This window comes from Rhipicephalus microplus, chromosome 7 (genome assembly GCF_043290135.1).
Source record: "Rhipicephalus microplus isolate Deutch F79 chromosome 7, USDA_Rmic, whole genome shotgun sequence".
Classification (NCBI taxonomy): domain Eukaryota; kingdom Metazoa; phylum Arthropoda; class Arachnida; order Ixodida; family Ixodidae; genus Rhipicephalus; species Rhipicephalus microplus.
The window spans coordinates 4,099,467-4,123,348 of record NC_134706.1 but is presented as its reverse complement, the minus strand read 5'-3'; the positions used below and the strand labels follow the sequence as shown (position 1 = coordinate 4,123,348).

The 23,882-nt window shown below is 45.1% G+C and overlaps 2 protein-coding genes across 3 annotated transcripts in view; one reads left to right on the top strand and one right to left on the bottom strand.

Annotated features, from left to right (window-relative positions):
* LOC142767227 (H(+)/Cl(-) exchange transporter 7-like) overlaps positions 1-12,122 on the bottom strand; it is a 57,011-nt gene extending 44,889 nt beyond the window's left edge. The window contains exons 1-5 of the mRNA XM_075868497.1: positions 11,960-12,122; positions 9,476-9,559; positions 4,051-4,116; positions 2,743-2,875; positions 1,741-1,850 (exon numbers count right to left, since the gene is read on the bottom strand). Of these exons, the coding sequence (XP_075724612.1) occupies positions 1,741-1,850; positions 2,743-2,875; positions 4,051-4,116; positions 9,476-9,559; positions 11,960-12,061 (495 nt within the window). The 5' untranslated portion in view covers positions 12,062-12,122. The remainder of the gene's footprint in view (positions 1-1,740; positions 1,851-2,742; positions 2,876-4,050; positions 4,117-9,475; positions 9,560-11,959) is intronic.
* A 155-nt stretch (positions 12,123-12,277) lies between these two features.
* LOC142767225 (large ribosomal subunit protein eL38) lies at positions 12,278-22,248 on the top strand. 2 transcript variants are annotated; one of them, XM_075868496.1, is made up of 5 exons: positions 12,278-12,376; positions 12,509-12,533; positions 12,785-12,845; positions 18,815-18,940; positions 22,193-22,248. In XM_075868496.1, exons 2-5 carry the CDS (start codon positions 12,531-12,533, stop codon positions 22,216-22,218), a joined length of 216 nt encoding a protein of 71 aa, XP_075724611.1. In that variant the 5' UTR covers positions 12,278-12,376; positions 12,509-12,530; the 3' UTR covers positions 22,219-22,248. The 2 variants fall into 2 exon arrangements, with proteins under 2 accessions (XP_075724611.1, XP_075724609.1); XM_075868494.1 differs by lacking the exon at positions 12,278-12,376 and having other exon boundaries at positions 12,383-12,533.
* Positions 22,249-23,882: the final 1,634 nt, after the last annotated feature.

Below are 23,882 nucleotides of genomic sequence, written 5' to 3'. Positions count from 1 at the left end.
TTTCCACAGTAAACATAGCAGTGAGTCAGTGCGTGGCCGTAAGCACGCTGTTTACTCCATGAAGAAAAATATAATATGACATCAAAGTGTACATTGAACCATCGAAATATTTGTTCCATTCATGTTTTCATCTACATTATATTGCGAACATGGTAACGATTCAAGGGAGCAAAACAAAAATCAGCCGTAGGCTACTGTACTATAGAAGTGTAGCAGCTTGGGCTAGTTGGTATGGCATGACGATAGTTATAGCGCGAGAACAAAACGACGACACAGAGACAAGAAGGACACAAAAGACACGAGCGCTCGTGCCTTTCATGTCCTTCTTGTCTCTGTGTCGTCGTTTTGTTCTCGCACTATAACTATCGTCTACTGTACTAATTTTGGAGCAACACGCTTATGCGGAATCCCCATCCCTATAGCCTTCACTGAAGTGTCAAGGCTTGAGCAAATAGTAAATTTTAGGATCAAAGCAAATAGTAATATGATTCAAATGATTTTTAATTAAATTTGAATATTATATATTGCATGTTATCAGAAAAATAAGCATATTTGTCAAGACCCAACTAACCTACAGCATATGTATTTTTTTTTTTCATAAAACAAGGTTTGTGCAAATATCATTCTTTCTGGCTCAAAAGAAACTGGAAGCAACTTTGAATAGTAGCAGGAGTTGACTTTTGGAAGAATGCAAGTGACAACCAGTAAAATAAATTACTTATTTTAAAATTTACTCAACTTAGAGCATATAAGCCTGCATAAAGAGCTCTTATATGCTTAAAGAAAGGAGGACTTGATGTGTGCGCATACTCCCGCGCAGCCTCCACCTCGTTATCATTCAGCCTGGCGTGACATGGCTACACGCTGCATCGTCTTTCGATAAACTACAATGACACTGCAGCATCACCACAGATGTGTGTCACCAGCGGTGGCTATTAAAACAGGCTGCCAAGGTAGCACGATTCATCCTTCGCTATCCAAACAAGCATAGCGTTTGTATGCTCGCTCGCTGCTACCACTAAGCAAACAAACAATTGTTTTCATGTTGGAATTCCTCCTTTCACCGATGTGAATCCCACAGATGTGAAGGTAATTTGTTGATATAACCTTGAACTGGGGCTTCGTGGTAGAGAAGATTTCTTCTGAACAGGTGTACTCACGGCATAACATCCCGACACTGCAGTGAAGCCACGTTTACAAGGAAGTTACATGCGGACTACCACACACGTGTTCATTTCGAATACTTCGAAATTTCCAATGATCTGAATTCGAAAGGAAGTGAATTAAAATATGTTTCTGTTCATTAAAATACTTGAAGTGCTCGAATATTTGCACAAGCCTACAAAACAAGTCATCGCTGAGTATAGCTTCGCTTATTCCAGCCTGGCGCCACTAGTGCAAACAAGATTCCGGCAGCAGGGGTACCTAAACGACACGAAACGTGGCCACCGAGACTATGTGCTAGTGTGGCGTGCATGAAATTAGCAAATGGCTGTTGTTGAATATTGCTTAATGTGTATTTAAAGAAAGAAGAAAATGAAGTGTGGAGACTAGAGGGTAGCTCGCGCATCGGATTCGCCTAGCATGGACGTCTTTCTGTCTCTTTGAGTGATTAAACCGTTTGTTTGCTTCACTCTGCATGCAAGAACACCTGTATTCTACAGCTGTCGCAACCACTTGCTGACTGAACAATAAATAAAACATAATGAACATGGTCTCTACGTAAACATGCCAACTTACCGCAACATAAGCTACCAAGATGGCACCAGCCAGAACAGCAGCTGCGTTCATGCCGACCCAGCCAAGATAAGGCAGGATGATGCAATCCCTATGGATGCAGTCGTTGATCCCTTTTCGAAGTTTTGTTAAGGAAAGAATCGACTGACTGGACCACTAACTGATCTATTGCTGGTTGAATTCTTGTTTCGTTGTACAGGGTTGTTATTCCAAGTTAGATTGATAGGCTTATTTGCTTTGGAACTCTCTCAATTACCAAGGTAACCCACATGTAGGGGGAGGGAGCAAAACACAAGCTGTTTTAACTACCCAATGACATTTTAGCTGTCCCCAAATATAGAAATCTTGGCGGAGTGACTTTTCCTAGATATTTTCACTGTCGATAAGTTTGGATATGGTGAAGCCGGTGCAAAGCTATTTTAGAATAAGGGGCTAAATATTCATGGCATTCACATGAAAAACTGACAATCAGTGTATTTTTAGGTATTAGAGTTGAAGTTAACGAGAGACTACAGTGCTTACCTTATACACTCAAACCTCGTTATAAGTTATAACGAAGTCAGACCTGCCACAAAAATACTGCATTATATCTGGCAATTCATTACAAATGTACATTCTTAATACTGTACTATAAAACAGGTTTTTAATCACTTCATTATAACCAATAATTTGTTATATCTGGGTTCGTTATATGAAGGTTTCAATGTATATGGACTATATTAATCACTGTAGTCGTGCAGTGCATACGAAGGGACAGGAAACACAGCTGAGGAAGGCAGGCGGTAAGGTGAGGGTGATAAAATTAAGCAATGTGCCCGCATGAAATGGGCACATTTCTTAATCCCGTATGCACTTGCATCAAGAGAGTTTTTTGTCACACAGTGAACATAAGATGAGCTGACATGTAGTTTACTACCACTGTGGCTTCAAAACCAGCAACACATAATGCGGAATAAAAGCACCAAAAGGGGGAATAAGGGGGCGTGTGCGAGATGAAAAGGATACAATTTTTCAGTAATGTGAACTTGAGTTCCGATATGACTTCAATGCAAATGTCGATGGCACACGCTGTCAATGCTGTGAGAATGCCGATGATAAAGGTGACAAACCATCGCTTCCAGTTGGTGTTTCGTATTGTCTGCAACGAACGGAGTCAACAATTACATTTATATCCCAAGACAGTAACACAAGCTCAGCTTTGAAAAAAAATTTTTTTTTGCAACACAAGCAATTTAAGGCCACCTTTTAGGGCACATTGAAAAATGAGGCATAGACAGACAACTTTTAATATTAGGCACATTTTCTTATGTTTCACATGATGAGCCTTGAAGGGACACTGAACAAAACTTTTGCCACCAGAATTTCCAATTATACTGAAAGATTGTGTCCGGATATCCATAGGCACAACCTTCATTTCAGGCAGAAACTACAGGAAAACAATGACTTTATTGCATCTTTCACAAACTGCCGCGCCTAGCAGCTGGGCTGAGAACTAGAGGAGGTGACGTTTGGTGACGCCACGCAAGCCTGAAACGAGCAAGCCAACAAATCGGCTGTTACATCTCTTCACCAGCTCAGCTCGCACTACATCGCCCAGAGCCACTATGCACCACTAAGGGTAGCAAACAAAGCTCCTGCTGAAGTAAAGCATCAGCACTTTTGTGAAAAGGGGAGAGTGAGATTAAGGGAGAATGGTGGAGGACAGAAACACAAGCATCCTGCATGCACTTTGACAATTGTGCCATTACGGCACGCGCACACGTGCATCCGATGCATGCTGACAATTCATCAAAAATGCAGCCAACTGTTACGAAATATGAGAAATTATCTCTGTTTACTGGAATGGTTGCACCTATAATTTTGAAGTTTTCATCAGCTTTTTCAATTTTTGTGCAGTATTCCTTTAACGACAACTTGAAAGGAATAGATCATGGTTGCTTAAAATTTCTGCATCTTGATGGTCAAAAATGAATTGTGTGTGCCTCTTGAAGACACAGTTGCTTGAGAAAATAAGCAACCACACACAATCCACATGTTGCTCTCAGAGTTTTCCTCACTTAAGCCTGAAACCTTCCATCTTATTTCTGATTATTCTGCATACTACGACTAAGTAACAGGAACAATGCTAAAATTGCCAACAATTATTACAAACCCTATCCACACTACTTCTGTATGGCGTGTTTTCATCTACTGGTTTTGTAGTGAGCTATTGAACAAATATTCTTGGAACCATAGTTTGCTACACTCAACCGCAACTACAGTACTAATAATCACAAGTAGACTTTTAATGAGACATGAAAGTGTTATACTTACCGTGAATGTTGTCAGCCGTTGCTCTTCAACATAAAGGCTGTTTTCACATGTGTCATAGTCAAGGCTCTGTAAGTAAATAAGCAAGTAGAAGTTTCGGAGATTGGGCACAAAAATAGGCAGTTCAATTTTCTTATAGACAAGAAAGAAGAGATTGAGCAGTTTTATTAACGAGAACAATAATATAATTATGAGGCATGCTGCCGGTAAATGATTCAAGATTCTATTTGACCAACAAAAGTCCTAAATCTATCTAAACTGATGTTGCTGTGTTTTGCACACGAAGAAATGCAGCTGGCATGAAAAAGAACAAAACCCTCAAACTTAGCAGAAATACACCTCAGCCACAAGGTCATGACAATGGTGTTATTATTGAACATCACCATTGTTTTCAGGTACAGGAGTGCGTTATAAAAAAGGCCCTTAGTCAGGCTTCCAGCCTTTTGCCTTCGCTCCATTTTCTGTACTGGCACAGAAAGAAACAAATAAAAAAAGAAAGAAGAGAAAGAAATGTGGTATTCTGCTAACTACAGCCCCCAAACGAAAAACACCTAGAAACTCTGGTGCTTCACATGTCATAACTTCAAAGTGATTATGTGGCATGTTGTAGAGAGAGAGAAGCTACATAAATTTAGATCACCCCTTTTTTCAATGTGTGGTCTATGCACAGAATGAGACGTTCAATGTCAACAGACTTACTATTCGAGTTTAAACCAATTTTTCTTTCTTTGCTTGCTGGCTTCATTACACGTGCACTCAGCACTCATTATTAAAAAAAGGGCCCATTTAGATTCAACTTTAGTAATTGTGAAACAACTTGCAGAAAATAAAATTCGCAATTGCAAGGCCTCATCACACCTTTTGGCACTTACAAACGGCTCACAAAAACATTAATTAAGCTTAGAATGATGGAGAGCTGGGCTAGCTGGTAAGTATTCATTATAAAAAAACAGTGTGTTCAAACACGGACACAAGAAATAAGTCAAGACACCAATTAAAAACTGAAAAGGCACACTATGGCAGGAAAGAAAGAAGCCACAAAAACTTATCTGCACATGCCCATTTGATGGGCAAATCTGGCACATGCAGGGGTCTACGTGAAAATTAACTTTTAAAGGGACCCTGACACGGTTTTGGTGATTTTGTACAAACTGGGCCTGTATACCAAGTCCAAAGGTTTAGAAACCAATTTGAGCTTTCTGCGTAAACTGTTTAAATTATTATAACGCTTTATAGCTGCCAATCGCTGCAGATCGTTGCGACTCGGCCAAACGTGTTTTCAACCGCCCATTCACGGAGCGACATGCTCTGGCCACTTGACGAGGCCAAAGTACATCAGCAGACATGTCACCATGGCTGCTGATCCGATTGGCTGTAGAATGGCTGGAAGTAAGATCGGCTAGTAGGATGGCGGCACCTGTTGGAGCAGATATGAACCACTCCCCGATCTTTGTCTATGTTGCCAGGCAGCGTGCATGCTGACAAACTATGTGATGGCATCCGAGACTGTGCACAACCTGTCGGCTTGCCATGTGGGAGGTCTAGACTGGTAAAATGTCAAATCGCCGAGCACGCTCATGAGAGCGCTGCGATCATTAGCGTGCCTCATGAGTTGAAGAGGACAGGCAGAGGTTAAGAGGAGAATATAATATAATTGTCCACACAGCTGCCTTGGTACACGGCGTGTCACTAAATTTGTTGTGCAAATGGTTTGATGATACTCTAGCTTAATAAACACTGACAAAGCTTCAAAAAAACCATTTCAGGGTCCCTTTAAAGCATTTGGTTTCATTTTCTGTCTCGACGATTGGTTCAGTTCACTCATGCGCTACCACTATTATCAATATGCCAAGCCTCAATAAGTAAACATGTTTCTTCATTCCTAACACAGTAAAAAAGTGTGCAGTCATATAATTTCGGCGTGCGCTTACACTCTGGATAATGTAAACATAGAATGGAAGGTGAACCTTTCGTTTGCCATTTCTTGTGTTCCAATAATTTCTGGTTAATTTAGCGGCCCGTCTGTTCGACGCAGAAGGTGGCCGCAGCTGAAAGAGACCTTCTACGTCGCAACTGTACAGCATTCAGACAACTTGTTGGGGTGTTTTACGGAACAAATATTGGTCTACTTATTGTTTTTACTCATCATTTTTTTTTGTCTGCACAGCGGCAGAAGTCTTGCCTAACTTACAGGCAGCCATAACAATGCTTACACTATATCTCCTTCCTAATTGTTTTTAGCCTGCGAGATATGCAATGAGTGTACAGTGTACCCACAACACCTTTCCTATCGCTTTTCTGCAACCATGCTCGAACTTAACATAGCGGAATTCTTAAAACGTTCAGCAAAAGTAGCCACTGCAACATGAAGTTAGCCTACATCTTAATGACACCTAACCTGTGCATTAAAGCTATCACTCATTCAGTACTCAGATGACTTAGTGAGAGCAGACTTAAGGCAAAACGTGACTATATTGCTTTTTTTTCAGCTTTCAATTGTTTCGATGAGCTGTTTTGAAGATTTGTTTTGAACAGCTGTTTTGAAGATTTAAGAGAATACTGCCACCTTACATAATTCTTTTGAAATGCCATAGAAATGCCAGGAAATTGTAGTACATTATTCTCAGGCTAATCCCTGTTTGCGAAGTTCAGCCCTCCTTCGTTTACTTCTTGGTGACTTGTCACTTTTCGACCTCTCTCAAACCAAGACTGGTTGGTAATGAGGAGCCTGTAATTAATTATCTGTTGCATGCTGCATGAAACGGTGTGCCGTGTTATGATTAATGGCCATCGCCACTGGTCGGTCGGTCCGGAGCAGCCGCCAAAATCGTGGACTGAGCCCTCAGATTGCGCCAAGCCAGATCTGTGAGTGGAACATGTGAATGCCCTGCGTGAGGTCGATCTGGAAGTTGTTTACGCAAGCGTCCCGGTACCAGAAAGGATTTATTTTTCCACTCTCTACATTTTCCTGGCAACTGTCACTACTGCAAGGCACGCATTTCGACCACGCAGTCGCTGAAAGCAGGGGTACCGCTTTCCGATTTTAGGAATATACACAAGTGCACAGGGTGGGGGAGGAGGCGACCTAGCGTACACGAAGGCAGGTGCGCGATGCGAACCCCTTTCTTCTTGAGGACATGCATCAACATCTCGCTGGTTCCCTGAACGTATGGGACTGGTACGCGTTTCGGGGGGCTGCCAATTAAGGTTGATTGGGGTTTTCGTATCCTCTGTTGCTCTGCGCGGCGGGTGGCGGCTCGAATGAATTTTTTTGGGTATCCGTTTTTTCTGAGGTCCACAATTACGAGGGCCTCTTCTTTCTTTCGCTCCGTGTCATTGGAGCATAAGTTCTAAGCTCTCTGGAGTAGCGTGGTCACAACCGAGGCCTTGTGGCAGGCGGGGTGGGAAGAATAAAATTGAAGGTAGCGGCCAGTGTGCATTGGCTTCCTGTGAACGGAGAACTCGCAGGCCGTTGCGCTTTCTTGCCACCTGGACGTTGAGAAAGGGCAGGCAGCGGTCGCTTTCACACTCGGTCGTGAATTGGATGGCTGGGTGCACGGAATTTAGGTGCTTTCCGAAGTATTCAACTTCAGACGTCTTCACGACGCAAAAGCAATCGTCGATGTAACAGAGAAAAAGCTTGGGTCGCGGCGAGAAGGAGACAAGTGCTTTTTCTTCTATATACTCCATGGTCAAGTTTTCCATCGTGACGGAGATGGAAGCTCTGATCGCGGTTCCACTGTTCTGCCTGAATATAGTTCTTTTGTAGGAGAAGTACGTACTGGACAGGCAGAACTCCAGTAGATGGCAGAGCTCGTCAACCGCTAAAGGAGTCCTTTCACTCAGGCTTGCGTCCCCCCCAAGCACAGAACGGGCAGAGGGGACAGCTAAGGGCACTGGCACATTGGTGTACTATGAAATGACGTCAAATGAGACCAGGCTTTCGTCATCGTCAATGCTCACATCTGACACTAGCTGCACGAAGTGGCTGGAGCCACGAACATGAGTTGGTGTTTTCCGGGTTAGGGGAGCGAAGATTCGGTGTAGAAAATTTAAAAGGGCTCGGCATGGAGAGGAAGTGAAGTCCACAATCGGTCGGAGGGGAACGTCAGGCTTGTGAATTTTCGATAGTCCATAAGACTTAGTGCAGATTCGTTACAGCAGATTAGTCGCAGGTAAAGTGTGCTGAGATCCGGGTAATGCTTGAAAATTTCAGCGAGTAGCTTGTTTAGCTGTGTCTGGGTTTGCTTCATTGGGTCCTTTACTAGCTGCGTGTATGCATCCCCTTCTAAAAGAGCTGAAACCTTCCGATCGTAGTCCCCGCTGTCCAACACCACCATCGAATTGCCCTTGTCGGCGGGCAAAATGACAATGCTCCGATCCCGTCAAAGTTCTCCTCTGTGCCTGGTTCTCCTCTGTGGTTGAGTACTTTTTCTTTTGTAATGGTAATTTCTAAAAAATCCCAATTGATTTCAGCCTCATTCCTTCTCTGGCGCCCACCCTCGCGCTCTGAACGGCTTCCTCTACAGCCGCAACAAGTTTCGGTAGATGGGGCGTCGTTGACATGTTATAGCCGTGTCCCTTTGCCAAAACAGCAGTTTCCCGATCAGTGAGTGGACCAGATGAAGGATTGGTGACAAACCTGGAATTTCGGATGCTTTGGGTGAAACTCTGGTCCAACAGGTAGGAGAGTTTCTTATCCTGAGTGGTCCAGTGCTCTTTTGCCATCGATGCCGCAACAGAGTCCACGAACGCATCGACCGCAGACATCAACTCAGGGATGCAGTGCTCAAGTTGACGCTTGGCGAAGAACAAGTCCAATTCTTTTTTCCGTGGAGAGGCATTAATTTCATGAAGGCGGGCGTTGATCAATCGTTGTTCGACTCTCGTGGCGAGTTCCAAACCTTCAGGAGTCGAGGCAGGTCATTTTAGGCACAGGCTTTGAAGAACGACATTCCTTTCTTTGCAGGTGCGGCTGAAGTCGAGATGAGTCTTGAAGACTGAGATGCCTTCTTTAATGTGTATGTAGCGCTTGACGAGCTGCGTTATTCGCCCCACGAGTGCTTTGAAGACACCGCTGCTACATAGTCCCGCAGTCACCCCTGAGGAAGGAACCAAGTCGGTTTCGAAACGTCGGGTTTCTTTAAAACTTTTGGTTGGAGTCTAAATCATCTCCCAGTTTCATACCCAACCAGACAGACTCCTGTCGAATGTTTACTTTCAAGCAACACATCCCAGCAAGAAAAAGCAATGCCAAAGTATTTGTGTGACTGCCCCTTTATACTTACGAAACAAGTATTTCACAAAGAACATGAATAATTCAAATATGTTCACCTACTTTACAGTCTGCCATGGATAATAATGATTAGCAAACCATTTCACTTTCCAGGATCTGAAGATGAGTTTGTGAATCAGCTCACTGACGTACCTCGTATTTCTGTGACAGCAGATCAAGCGAGCCAAGCTCACGCATTCGCTTGTTCGTTCCATTGCTTCCAAGGCTGTTGATTGACTGCAAAAGCCAGCAGAAAAAGAAAACAAAGATATGGAAATGTAAAAACAAGCCGGGAAATGGTCATGTTTCTTGGGATGTTAAATCATGTCACACTTGCCAATTGAAGGTGTCTACTACAAAATTTGAATACCGTATGGGATGTATTCACACGACGTCATCTACAAGGGGTGCTAACGCCGTAGCCCCATACTTGTGGTTGCATACATGAAAGTGATCATTGGAATTGAGCCAAAGTTCTCAGCAGAACGTGTTATGACATTTTTTCTAAGAAAACGGCTTATATTCCTGTCACAGGAGCACTTCAGTCTTCATAATGAGAAAACTTCTTTCGAAACGAAGTTTTGCTCAGACACAGTAATCACAGTAACAGTGCAGAAGCGGTCTTTTTCTGGGAAGATAGATCATCGATTTCCTTGACAGCTCTGAAAGAGTAGACTCGAAACCATTGGGTGCCAGCATTTATGAATCAGCAAAAAAAAAAAAAGTGGTGGGGGGGGTCTAATGTTAGTTTTCTCACCTAAGCTTATCAAACAATTAATTAAATGGTTAGGAGCCTTTGAAAAGACGAATGCATAGGCTAGTTGGCCATTTGGAATCAACATATTTGCAAATCGCAAGAAAATGAGTAGTTACGGCGTAACTATGAAAGGATTAAACACGGACAGGGAAGAGCGCTCTTTCTCGTCCATGTTTCTTCCATCCATAGTTACGCTCTAACTCCTCATTTTCTTGCACTGTGCAAATATGCTGAGCGCTCTAACTCCTCATTTTCTTGCACTGTGCAAATATGCTGAGCCCTTGAATGCTTACTTACTTGAACACTATCATGAGAAGGTCAATAGCCTATAGGATACATGGCAACACTGAGCACGTTGCACACATGGTAGCAACAAAGGCATTGTCGTAACACGTATGATCATTGTGGATGACCAAACAGCCCAAGATGTGCACGAAGAACGACTATATATCAGAGGAACATTAGATAATAAATATGAAGATCCTTAATTTTATCCCGACTGATTCTGTTCTAAAATCTAGCACCCCACTTTTGGTACTTTGTTTAGAAGAAAACACTATAAAAAAAAAGATCGTCGGTGCAGAGTGTCTGTCAGGCAATGTCTCTTCAATAAAAGCCATTGAACTGTGTAAAAGACCACTTATGTAAAAAAATTTTTGCCAACTCGTGCAACAGGGCTATTAGCAACATGCAGTGCCACCAACTATCAGACTGTCATACACTGGATCATTGAAAAACCACAGTTGTGGCTGCCTGGAAGAAGGACCTCAGTGAATACCTCCACTTAACTATTGTTTACATGTCTCGTCTGGTGCCATCTCCTCTACACTGTTACTACCACTGGTAAATTGTTACATGCCTGCCATTGCTTTACAAGTCATAGAGAAAATAATTCAACATTTTATCCAGACACTTGAAAATTTGTCTCATTTTCCAAAAAATTTTTTTTCTCCGAGGCATTTTCACAAGCCCACGTCAACAAGATCATCTGCATAGCCATATGCGATTTTCTTGCTCATTCGAGAAGAGTTTATTGTTAATCTTATTTCTAATCAGAATTTGACACTACAGAATTTCTCCCAACAGCTTATTTTTGTATTTAATACTATTGTATTAAATATTATATTTGCAGATATATAAACTACAGATTTTTGAAATTTTATTTACACTCAAGCGACCGATTTATTCCTCATACTTAATCTCAATTCAAAAATTTCCCTGCTTAATCTAGCGTGTGGGTAGGAGCCATGAATCAGTCTTCACTGCTGTAGTTCAAGTAAGAAAATACGAAAGCATAAGCCAATTAACGCTGTGGCCTGCCTACGACCACTTACCACCGATTCGCTCAAGTTTCCCTTTTTAAACAGTGCGACGGGTAGAGGTACCGTCAAAAACGAAACAACGCGCAGTCGAAAAAAAAAAAAAGTAAACATGACCGATCTGTGCGCGAGCTTAGTCATCAGGCAACTACGACCCTGTGCAGCGCAGAAACTTTTACATTATGTTGCGCTAGAGTTCAGTGTGAAGCAGACTCGGATGTCACAGGCAGGCGCTATCGGCAATGTTCAAGGTTCTTCCTTCAGCCAAGATAGATAGCGCTCAAAGCACGAGTCTCCTATACGTCGAAGTACTAACATTCCATAGACTCCTACAGCGAAACTAAAACTACGGGATCCTGTCTGCGTTGATGCGTATGCATCCTTGTTATGCAGAAAAGATCTATAAAAAGCGGAGTGCGAGTATTCGAGCTTCTGCATATCACGTTGTTCCTAAACTTATGACTGACAGCTTCGGAACAACAAACGAGTCGCGCGAACACGGAGGCGCACTTTTTTTTTTTCTTGAGAGGGGGGGGGGGGGTTACAATGTGGTAAACTCACGCCCGATGTTGATGGCTGGTGGTCTGCTTCGAAAAGAGGCGTTCGCTCGTCATCGCTGCCGTCTCGATTAGTACGATCCGTTTTTCTTCGCAAACCTGGCATCGCTTCGCAATCGCCCGATCGCCTTCATACAAACGCGAGCATGGGAGGGTGCTTCCATGCACGTGACTACACGTGACTCTACACGTGACCTCACAAATAAACTTTATTTGACTGTTTCGTATTAAAATAAAAAAACAACTTATGAGTTTGCTTTTTAAAACTACTAAACAAGCAACTATCAACAATAAATTGTAATTTTTTTGAAATGTTGGGTTTTTTGGCAAAAAAGTTTTTTTTATTATACGAAACTACGTCAATGCGTGTGACGCTGAAATTGCTCTCTTTTCCAACACGGCGCTGCCCTTTCCAAGTCGGGTAATTATACGTTTCAATTATCAATCGTGTTGAATCGTTGCTGAATGCTGTCTTGATTGTATTTCTGTCTGAGAAGTTGTGGACTGTAATTTGTGAAGTTGTCGCTCATCGCAACATATTGTTGCTTTACAGGCTGCCCGTCGATTAAATCACGATGGTAAGTTGGAAGTCCTCTCATGATCTTTCGCTGCGGTTGCTTTTTGGTGTAAAGTTTTGTGTGCGAGTCTTTTAGCGTTTCTGTAAAGTTTGAGTAGCGTCACTTGCTTGGAAAGTTAACCGCATTGCGATCGATTACCGTGAGTGTGCAATGGTTGCGAAAACGACGGCGTGACTGCGGGCATTTCTCGTGCCGCTCAAGTGTTGCTCAGTGCATGCATGTATGATCGGTTGTTTGCTTTCTTCCCACAGCCTAAACAACTGAAGGAGATCAAGGAATTTCTTCTGACGGCGAGGCGGAAAGATGCCAAGTGTGAGTACTCAATTACAGACGCACATTTTGTTTGTCATGCATGGATTACGCTGCCGTCAAACTGCGTACTTTACGTACATTAGATGTGCTCATTAAGACTAATAACGATGTTGTTACTCCTCAACAAGTGCAGTAAATAGTGTGAATTATAGTGCATTCTCGGAATATGTACAGAAACGTAATCAGTGCTCACGAGCCAATATACTGTGGAGATAGCAAGGAGAGATTGAACACCGAGTGGTGAACATTTATGTGTTAAAAGTGCATTAAAATTTACAAACCACGTTAAATTGTTATTGTGTGAGAGATTCGTCAGAATTTATACGCACTGTATTTTGTATCGGGGCCTTTCGAAAATTCACATCTTTGATCCTTTGTCATTCGTGACAATGTTCACTTTGCAAGTACGGAGCTACGCACAGGGTTCTTACTTCGTGGCGACTACTTTCGTAGCAAGTGCGAGCAATTTGGGTTCGCGATTTGTTTTTTACCGGCGGTACAATTACGAAATATATTGCGTTTAGGGGAGGCCATTTAATCTATTGATCATGAGTTACCAGTGAAAGTCAGTCTTTATGTTTGTCTGGCTAGTTTCATTTGTGAATGTCAAGCCGAATTATCGGAGATTTTTAAAGGTCAAATTCAAGAAGCCGAAATTGGAATTAGATGTGTACTAAAGAGCGCCAGACCAACAGTTTATTTCTTGGCTCCACTACCCTTCCTGCAGGCACTATTTCCTCCTTGCCTCTCATTTGCTGAGCACGACATGATTATGTGTTTTCTGGCTAGAAGCTATTTTTGTTTCTGCGCCTTTAAAAACTCGCCAAACTAAGTGAAGGCAGAACAAGCGTGCAACTGCACGACAATGCAGTGCAGGAAACAATGCACAACTTTATCACCCTTGTATACATAATCTTCATGTGATGTCACTTCCGCCGTTGTCGCCCTCTCCCACCATGCCTGGGTACCTACAGCAGTTCGCGTGCTGCAACGCAGTTTGTTGGGGGCTCGTCATCTGTTACTTATGTACGATGTTGAAAGGAAAGCATTGTGGTTTTTTGTTGTCATACTTTAACGAGCTCATCGGATCTGGAAGGCCTTGTTTGTTCACTCGATACAACACTAGAAAATCAAGATGTGCGACACGTATACCAGCCACCGCGTACACCGGCTGCCCACCACGACCTACAAGTGCCCATTATCTCGCTTTCACTACAAACGCCACAAATCGCTTCGCCCAAGAACAAGCGAAAGCCTGAAGTCTCTCGAGCTGCAATTTTAAGAGTGAATGAGCGAAGCGTAGCAGCTCCCATCGAAAACGAGTTGTGCAGAGCTAGGCAAGTTTACAAGAGATATAATATTTATATTGACACGTTCCATTTTTCAAGTTTTGTTATTGTCCCAGAACACTACACAAATTCTCAGCGCAAACCGCGCCTGCAGTTTTCGAGAAGCTTCCGGACTGTAGTAGATCATTTCGATAAGATCACGCCAACTCTGCGAACTGTATAGATTACTCTGGGACCTACGCCACCGCCAGCGATAACGCTAGAACATTCGACGGCAAGAGTATAAATGCCGATGCGCTTCGCCGCTTGTCAGTAGTTGATCGATGGCCGACGCTCCGTTCGCTGCTATCAGTCCAAGACTGCTACTGTAATCGGACTTTCCGTTTACCGGGCACAGATTCGCCCAAATAAACAGTTGAATTCCAACGCTAAGTCTCCAGTCTTCGTCCACGTCACGACCCTGTGACATCTCATGGAGGTGCTGCTTCTTTGATGTTCCGGACGCCCCCTTCAAGCCGCAACCCCAGCCCAAGCGGCAAAGAAGACACGGACGCTAAACCTGAACAGCGAACAAGCCGCAGGCAGAGGGGACTACAAGCAGAGTACGGGCCCCTTCCTGAAGCAGCCAGGCAGACCTGGATGCCGACATCAACTACTGCAACCATGACCGCCCCCGTGCAGCCTGCACCACTCCTGCTCCGGCAACCCAAAGAGCCGCCAACTTTCCGCGGTTCGCCACTGGAAGACTTGGAAAGCTGGATAGAAAGGTTCGACCGCGTCGCCGCCTTCAATGACTGGACAGACGATGACAAGCTCCGGCATGTGTATTCGCCTTAGAAGATGCTGCTCGGACCTGGTTCGAGAATCAAGAGCGAAGCCTTACAACCTGGGACAACTTTCGCGCCAGGTTCCTCACCACTTTCGCAAGTGTGATGCGCAAGGAGAAGGCCGCCGCTCTCCTCGAAACCCGCATGCAGATGCCAAATGAAAACCTGGCGCTATTTACGGGAGATATGATTAAACTCTTCCGCCACGCTGACTCCGACATGTCTGAGGAGAAGGTTCGTCTGCTCATGCGAGGAGTAAAGCAGGAACTCTTCGCCGGGCTGATCAAAAACCCACCAAATACGGTCGCCGAATTCATTTCAGAAACATCTACGATAGAGAAGACGCTCCAGATGCGCACGCGGCAATATAACCGTAGCTTCTCGCCTACAAGCTACGCAGGCATTCAAGCGCTAGGAACCACTGACTTGCGTGAGACGATCCGAGCGATCGTGCAAGAGGAGCTGCGAAAATTACTTCCTTCAGTGCAGCCTCACGTGTGGAATCCATCGCGGACGTCATGCGCCAGGAGATTTAGCAATCGCTGGGCGTTTTTCAGCCTCAAGAGCCTCAGCTGCAAGCCATGAGCTATGCTGCTGCAGCCTGCCGCCACGCCCCTCCTCCACGCGCACGCCAAAACACTGCCCCATCGCACTTCCGTCGCCAGACGCCACCACCCCCACCGACGTCCTACCGTTCGCCAGCGGCCCAGCGCAGTGCGCCGAGGAAGACTGACGTCTGGCGCACCCCTGACCACCGCCCGCTCTGCTACCACTGCAGCGAGGCCGGACACACATACCGCCGTTGCCAGTACAGACAGATTGGACTGCGTGGCTTCGCCGTCAATGCACCGCGTCCACAGCCAGGAGAACGGCCACGTGACATCGCCGACTACCTGACAGGAACTCAGTGGACACCACGAAGCCCTTCCCGTTCCCCGTCGCCCAGCCGCCGTACGTCACCGCACCACCGTTACTCTGGCCCAACGCGGTGCCGGTCTCTTAGCCGGTCTCGTATCCGGGAAACTAAGGGCAGCAACCGATGGAGGTGCGGTTGCTGTGCGACGTGCTACTGAAGATCCTCCGACGACACGACGGAGCTTTCCGAACATAATGCCAAGCAGGCAAAGCCCTGACGGCGAAACCTCACTTACCGAAGGTGACCTGACGACGCAACATGGAAGCAGCGGAACAAGCCGACGCAGTTCGCAGAGTTGGCGTGATCTTATCAAATGATCTACTACAGTCCGGAAGCTTCTCGAAAACTGCAGGCGCGATTTGCGCTGAGAATTGTGTAGTGTTTTGGGACGATAACAAAACTTGGGAAATGGAACGTGTCAATATATTGCTGCGGCTCACATCACCAAAGTAGCAGCTTTGTTTTAAACAGTGCTGATGTTGAGCCTATTTGATTGAAATTGGTGGAAACAGCCGAGGAAAATATTATGCAAGACAGATAGAGACTTCGCGTGGTGCATGCCGCGATAATGCCGGTCATCGCTTTTTTCTTTTCGCGTATGTTTTGACAACTTTTTCACCTTGTATTTTACTTTTTTTGTACGCTAATGTACAGTGGAGTTTCTGAAAACGATGGAGACCATGTTAGGGAATTAATTGACCAACTTTTCAAAATCTTGACCCCCCAACTCGAACCGATCGGCTATACTTTCAAGGTGAACTAATATTGTTTCGCATCCATTTTCACAGTTTGTTTCAATGCAATACCCGAATTTCCGCGATCGCCATCACGATTTTAACCGCCTCCCTGACACGCTGATTGTGTACACAGTGGTCGCGGACAAGTTTGTATGTACATCAGTATCTTGGTAAGCTATCTTTGTTTGCAGGTCAGTGCTTGGCTATAGCACTTACCCGGAATGAAGTGACACCTGAAGATGCAAATATCACCGAGTTTCTTCAAGTAGTTTTTTTGTTAATCCACGCCAGCCAAACATGCCGATACTTTTCAGAAAATCGCAATGTGCATTCGCAATTTTGGGTAATAACTTCGGCGAAGAAACACCCCGAAGCTCTGCTGCCTCTTCGGGGACTACTAATACCCCTGTCACATGGGCACCCGCGAAGACCGTTTAACTCCCTCGTCCTTACTACAACGAAGTTGCAGTCCATGTCACACGGCCACCCTTACGCAAACGAAGGTAAACAGAGCATTTCGCAAAAGACGTTCGACGATCTCCCTTCGCAGCGAAACGAGGTACTCTCGTCCCCAGCAGTCTAGAGGTCAGAGAAAAATTTCGAGCACGAAGTGGCTGCAGTGAAACAATAATACATTTTGGCAGTATTAAACGTTTTTTTGTTGTAGTACTCAATCACTACGCGTGTGTGTTTACATATATTTACGCCCGCCAGAGTTCGCTTACTCTCAACACCGATGCCTTACACACCGTGCCTCGTGAGTCGGTCCGGCCGGCGCCAGCCGATCAATGTCATTACCAGCGCAATATCGTATTACTTCCTCACGTCATCCGCTGTGTCAATCATGGCTGAAGAACACAAAATGTGCGCTCACGGGGCAAGGGAGCATAAGAACTTTCGTACCGAGCATGTATATTGGGCAAGAAAACAACTTAAAGCACAATGTGGCCAGCGTCACTAGCAGCATTGCTAAATTTAACAAATGCGTTTTTATTTGAAATCGTTTTTGATGGTTTGTTTGTCGCATACTTACTTAATAGTGCTTTTTTGTAAAAACCGCACAACAAGGATTCACAAAAAAATCAATAGAGATGATATTAGAATGCTTTTCCGAAAATCAAACAGCGCCAGCTGAGCCCCCTTGCAGCAACTGTTGCAACCTTCTCATTGCCGTGTGACACTGCCACAACTCCTTCTCCGTCGAACCCCCTAGGGGAGATTTACGTTGACGGTGTTCAACGGAGTTTGTTGGTGGCCGTGTGACAGGGGTATAAATCAACTTGCCTCACTAGCAGCCCTTAAACTTGCATCGTAAGGCAAAACTAAATGGACGCAAGCACGAGTAGAAAACACGGCAGCGGTAGGCGACGTAGTCAGTAGGTATCCGGGCATGTTGGCGGCGCATTTCGGAAGTGACGAAGGGGCGCTGCGTGACGCACGTGCACGTTATGTATAGGGAGCTTGCGTGAACGGCGGCCACGCTATGGACTCTGGGTAGGCAGCCATTTTTTTGTCAGAGGTGATATTCACGAGAAATTCATGAATGTAGGAGCTGTCGACGCGCGGCCGCACGAGGCGAGAGTTGGTCCACTCAGAGCAAACTCTCGTCTGTTCTTCGTACCGCTCGAGGTATTTTTGGCACAGCGGTGGGGGGTAGTCTTCCAGTTAGGCTGACATCATGCACGACCCTTCTTAGAGTTAAATTTGCGTGGCGCTCGATCACGCCTGCAAGCTACGCCAGCGCTTGCAAACACAACTGCGCTGCTGCACTCCCCTACCGGCTCTGACAAAAAAAAAATGGCTGTCTACCCAGAGTGCATAGCGCCGCCGTTCATACAAGCTCCCTATACAGACCAATCGATAGATTATTTCCTCATGGTGTTGCATGAACCAATCGCCAGCATCACTAACTGCGCTGACAATACTTCGTACCATGAGAATACTCTAGAGTCCTTCACTATGGTATGCTCATAATCATATCATGCATTTGGCTGATATGATTATGACGTTAGTAAAACACCACTAGGTATTGTTGCAAGTGTTTCGACAGTCAGTGTTAATTTGTTGGCTCATGTTAATGCGCTTACTTTAATGAAAGACGCGGCATATTCATATTTTCTTATACTGCTTGTGACCAACAGACGGCACCCTGTACAACGTTCAAAAAGTTGATGTGTGACGTTCTTTTCATTCTGTGCAGCGGTGAAGATAAAGAAGAACCCTGACAATGTGACCAAATTCAAGGTGCGTTGCAGCAAGTACCTCTACACAATTGTCGTCACCGAGAAGGAGAAGGCCGAGAAGCTCAAGCAATCCCTTCCCCCAGGTTTGTGGTCATGCACTGTTGCTTTGTATGTGTGCATGTGAATGATTGATTGATTGCATTATTACATAGGAGAAACACCTGAACCACTCGCTCGTCTTTCACTGCTGCCATGCTGCAGTGATTGATAGTAATGCAGTGAAACGTTGCTGATATAATCATGGCTTGTACAAATTTCAGGCTAATACGAATTTTCATGTAATCTGAGTCGAGGCCGATAAGCCTGCAATGTTATGGAGTGCGGTTAATGCAAACCGCTTTTCATCCCGTGACGTTTGATGAAAACGTGCGCTGCCACGCAGGTTGCAAACGGTACCACCTACGCTACTGCAGCAAATTGTGCAAGTGAATCTTATACCGTATATACTCGTGTAAGGGCCGCCCTCGTGTAAGGGCCGCACCCCAACTTTGAAAGCGGATATTTCGAAAAAAAAAAACAAAAGTTCAAAATGTCCCGCCAGAAAAGTGTAGTTAGTTCATTTACAGCCAGATGGCGCTGCACGCTTTTCCGCTTTTATTCTACTTCCGCCGACGCGCCGACCACGCTGTTGACAGCGCGCCGCCATATTTGCCTTGTGCGGCCTCTTTGTTGGCATCGTTCCTAGCATCGTGTCGATACGTTGGCAGCGCGACTTCAGATCGGTGTCGTCGGTGTCACTTTGTTGGTTGTAGTGAACCCTGCAGAAGCCAGCGCACGTGACGGACGATGGGCCGGCATCTGAGATCATTCACTGCAGCATTTAAGCTGCAAGTGATTGACTATGCCGAGGAGCACGGGAAGCGGGAAGCTGGACGAAAGTACGACGTCGATGAGAAGCGCGTGCGTTACTGGATGAATCAGAAAGATGCCCTCGCCGCTACTAACAGGAGCCGAAAGGCGTTTCGCGGGAAAAAGTGCAAGTACCCGCAACTCGAAAGCGAGCTCGTCAACTACGTCGTCGACACACGAAGGGACGGCTACGCCGTATCGACTGACATGATACGCGTCAAAGCCCTCAGCATCGCTCGCCACATGGAAATACCCCCGGCACAATTCAAGGCAAGTCGGGGCTGGGCTACGCGGTTTATGAACCGTAACCAGCTTTCTATTCGGCGCCGAACGACGATTTGCCAAAAACTGCCGCGCGAGTACGAAGACCACGTCATTAAGTTTCATCGCTTCGTGAATGCTCTCAGGAGGGAGCATGAATACGACCTGTCCCAAATTGGGAATGCGGACCAGACACCTGTGTGGTTCGATGCACCGGAAAGCACCACAGTGGATTTAAAAGGTGCGAAAAGTGTGTCTGTGCGCACGACTGGTGCAGAACGCCAAAGGTGCACTGTGATGTTGTGCATCACGGCAGACGGCAGGAGGCTTCCGCCGTACGTCGTATTTAAAAGGAAGACTCTCCCAAAAGAGAAGTTCCCTCAGGGAATCGTCGTACGTGCGCAAGAGAAGGGCTGGATGTCCGAGGAACTGGTCGTTGACTGGATTAAGACCGTCTGGGCAAACAGACCTGGAGGGCTGTTACAACGGAAAGCCCTCCTTGTTTTGGACAGCTTTAGGGGCCACTTGACCGACCGCGTCAAGAACCGAGTTGCCGCAACTCGTACGGACTTGGCCGTCATTCCCGGTGGCCTGACGAGTGTGCTGCAGCCGCTCGACGTATGCGTCAACAGACCATTCAAAGTGGAATTTCGCCGATGTTACTCTGAATGGATGGCTGGAGGCGTCCACGAGAAGACCCCTACAGGACGGCTGAAGCGGGCGTCGCTCCAACAGGTGTGTGAATGGATTTTGAATGCGTGGCGTGCCATGTCAGTAGAAGTAGTTGCTAAAAGCTTCAAGGTAACGGGAATTTCGAACTCCATGAACGGCACCGAAGATGACCGTCTCTGGGAAGACGCGGACGCCGAGGCGAGCTCTTCCGAGAACGAGGACAGCGAAATGGAATCCGAATAAAAACATTTCTGGCATGTCATTTGTGACTCTTGCACTCTGCTACTGTTGCATAAACAGTACAGACCTTTGGCCTGTACTGCCTGTACTAAATCGGCCTGATTCGTGTAAGGGCCGCACCTAGCAAAATTTTCGAAAAAAAAGTGCGGCCCTTACACGAGTATATACGGTAGGCCCTCATAAGATTTTGCCAGCTTTCGTGTCTCAGGTGGCGTTGGTGTTGCCATGTCCCCCCTCTTTCCACCTTGACTTGTGCTGCTGTTCTCAAGGCAGCGATGTTGTACTGTGTTTGTGTGTGTGCCACATCAGTGCACGTCATGTTCTCACAATCGGACATGTAAGGAAAGGTAGCAGAGTAACGAAAAAGCAGGATATTGGTAGAAGCAAGACTTCACACCGTAAACATGCACGATTGTTTGGAACATGCACTTGAGCCAACTCTCATATTTGTAGGGGAGATACTTTAAATGTTGTGCAAACCTCCCGTGATTAAAAATGACAAAGGATGGTGGCTCTAAAATTTTCAAGCCTTCGTCCACTGTGTACAATGTGCATCATAGGTCATTTTGCCACAGTATAATGTAATAGAAGAGTAAAATAGCAGCCAATCATCAGACAATGTCAACTGCTTAACGAGTTGGTGGTTAAATACTTATCTCGCTAATTGCTCAGCCATAATTCATCATCTTCAGCAGCAGCCACGTGCAGCTTCAATAACAGGCACATAATGCGTTAGATGTGTTGCGGGTACCTTGCTGACCACATAAAGGTAATTTATCTTCAGGAGCAGCCACATGCAGCTTCCATGAAGTGCTTATAACGCGTTATGGCGGGTGCCATTATTCTTCAGTAGGTGTTCTACTTTACTGACAGTGATTTATGGCATATTTGATACCTTGCAAAAATGCTTAACTTCGAAGACAGTTGACCTTGCCTCCACACGAAGCTGTGTTCAGAATACGCATTAGGCAGTATTGTAAATCGTCAGTGGATCTTTAGCTTGGCTCCTTTCTGTAGCTTGGCTCTTTTCAGTGAGCTCCATGAAAACACTGTGGGCAGTGTTTTCATGGAGCTCTTTATGTTGCTAAAGGTGTTCTGAATCGGCTCATATCAAAATACGTGGCAGCATCAGAGCTTGCAGGCTTTTTCCGCTGCTCTTCCAATACCTTGGTAGAATAGGCTCATAGTCTTGCACGTTAGTCAAAGTATAAATTTGAATCGTTGATCAAGTTAATGTAAATCATGCATGTGCCTTTTTTTTTTTTTTTTTCTTGCATGCCTAACACAACACGACTTCTCTTGTTCTGTTTCAGGTCTCCAGGTGAAAGAGCTCAAGTAAATAAATGGACTGCTAAAAAAAACATCTCAAGATTGCTTTAAGGGTCATTTTCATATTCGTAATTGCAGAATGAATGTGGAGCTGCATGGCACTTTTTCACAGATTCCATAGGCATTGAGTAAGAGGGGCAATACACAAGAGACATGTACATATACATATTGAGTTGGCAAAAATACATAAGAAAAGGTGCAAACAATTGCAATATAGTAAACGAAAAGCATTACAGTTAGGTATGTACATGTAAAGAAGATGCATGCATACAAATAGTAGGCAAAAAGGTGAGTTTTTTGGGCAGAAGAAGCTGAGCAGTTACAAGGCACAGGTCATGTTTTAAAAAATGAAAACTGATACCACGCAAGATAAAAAAAAGAATACATTTCGTAGCGGCAATACAGCAGGGTGCATTTTCTGCGTGAAGAAAAGGGCGATAAGTGGCATAACTGCCAGTCAGTCAAAACCAGCTTATCTCGCGTAACATACCAGAAATTTGCTTTGATGATGGTGTAGGGCGTGATGATATGGCATGAAGAATGGCAGGGTTAGGGTGCGCACGGGCTTATAAAAGCATCCTCTTGTGATTCAGGTAGGATATACCAAATCGTGTGTAAAAGTGACAAAGTATGAGTAAGCCATGCAGTTTAGTTGAAGAGCTTTGTGGCTGGTTATGGAGTCCCTCACTGTTGTACTTAGTCTAAAGCTTTTGTGTGCACCATAATTAGTGTGCCGAATCAAAATGTGTATTATCCATCCACACTCTTTTTCGTGTTGTTTACAATGTAAAAAGACTTGCATGCTGAGGAGTAGCATTAGTACCTGCGGAATAACTAGCAGGACGTGAAGCTGCAGCCCATGCACGATAACTCGGCGAACCGCTGCATACGAATTGCACTTGCTTGCCACTGTTGGCAGCATCTCATGTGTATACGGCTCCACAGCTGCTGCAGATGAAAAATTAATTGTAAACGTGTAATATTTAGGGGCGGAGCACCTTACGGTCTAGGCTTGTTCATTGTGTGTTGCCAGGTACATTGCATGCTAGGTACCCTTTACTCGGCCACTTCATGATGTAGGGATGCACCCACTATGCTATTTGTCATTCTTCTGGTAAGGTACCCGCTACACATCTGTAAAGCATTATGTGTACTTTGTGCTGGGGCTGATGACAAAAAGTTAGTGCATCTTTTTTTTTTTTTTTTTTGCCTTGAATGAAAAGGAACGTGAACGCGCTGTCACTCACGAAAGGAAAAGGCTTATGCAGAAGTTAGCCCAGAGGTGAGAGTTCAGGAAGCAGTGGCATTGCCGATAAGCTACTACACTGGATGTGAGAGCGCGGCATGTGTCTGCTGAATGTCTACGCAGACGGCAAGCTACCTTGGAAAGGAGAGCTCGTGAAGCACTTAATAAAGGGTCCGCAACTCCCGTTCATCAGCATCGGGCATTTAACGCGCGTCAATGGGCAATGCGGAACCAAAGTCGAGTGTTGAACGTCCCGATAGACGTTCAGAAATCGGTGAATGCCTTCCTAGTGTACCCGACAACGCAGCATAAAGCGAAAGTTGATAAGTAAGCCCTTGTACAAGTCCAGCCCAGTCAAGAAATGAAACATTTACACGTGTTTGAAGTACCCAGAAGACTCTTCCCTACAAATACCTAAATATGAAGAA

Bases quoted from the DNA above. Each gene is read 5' to 3' on its own strand.
- LOC142767225 (XM_075868496.1), top strand. The intron at 12,846-18,814 runs GTGAGTACTCAA...CATTCTGTGCAG, and splicing joins GAGGCGGAAAGATGCCAAGT to CGGTGAAGATAAAGAAGAAC. The intron at 18,941-22,192 runs GTTTGTGGTCAT...GTTCTGTTTCAG, and splicing joins CAAGCAATCCCTTCCCCCAG to GTCTCCAGGTGAAAGAGCTC.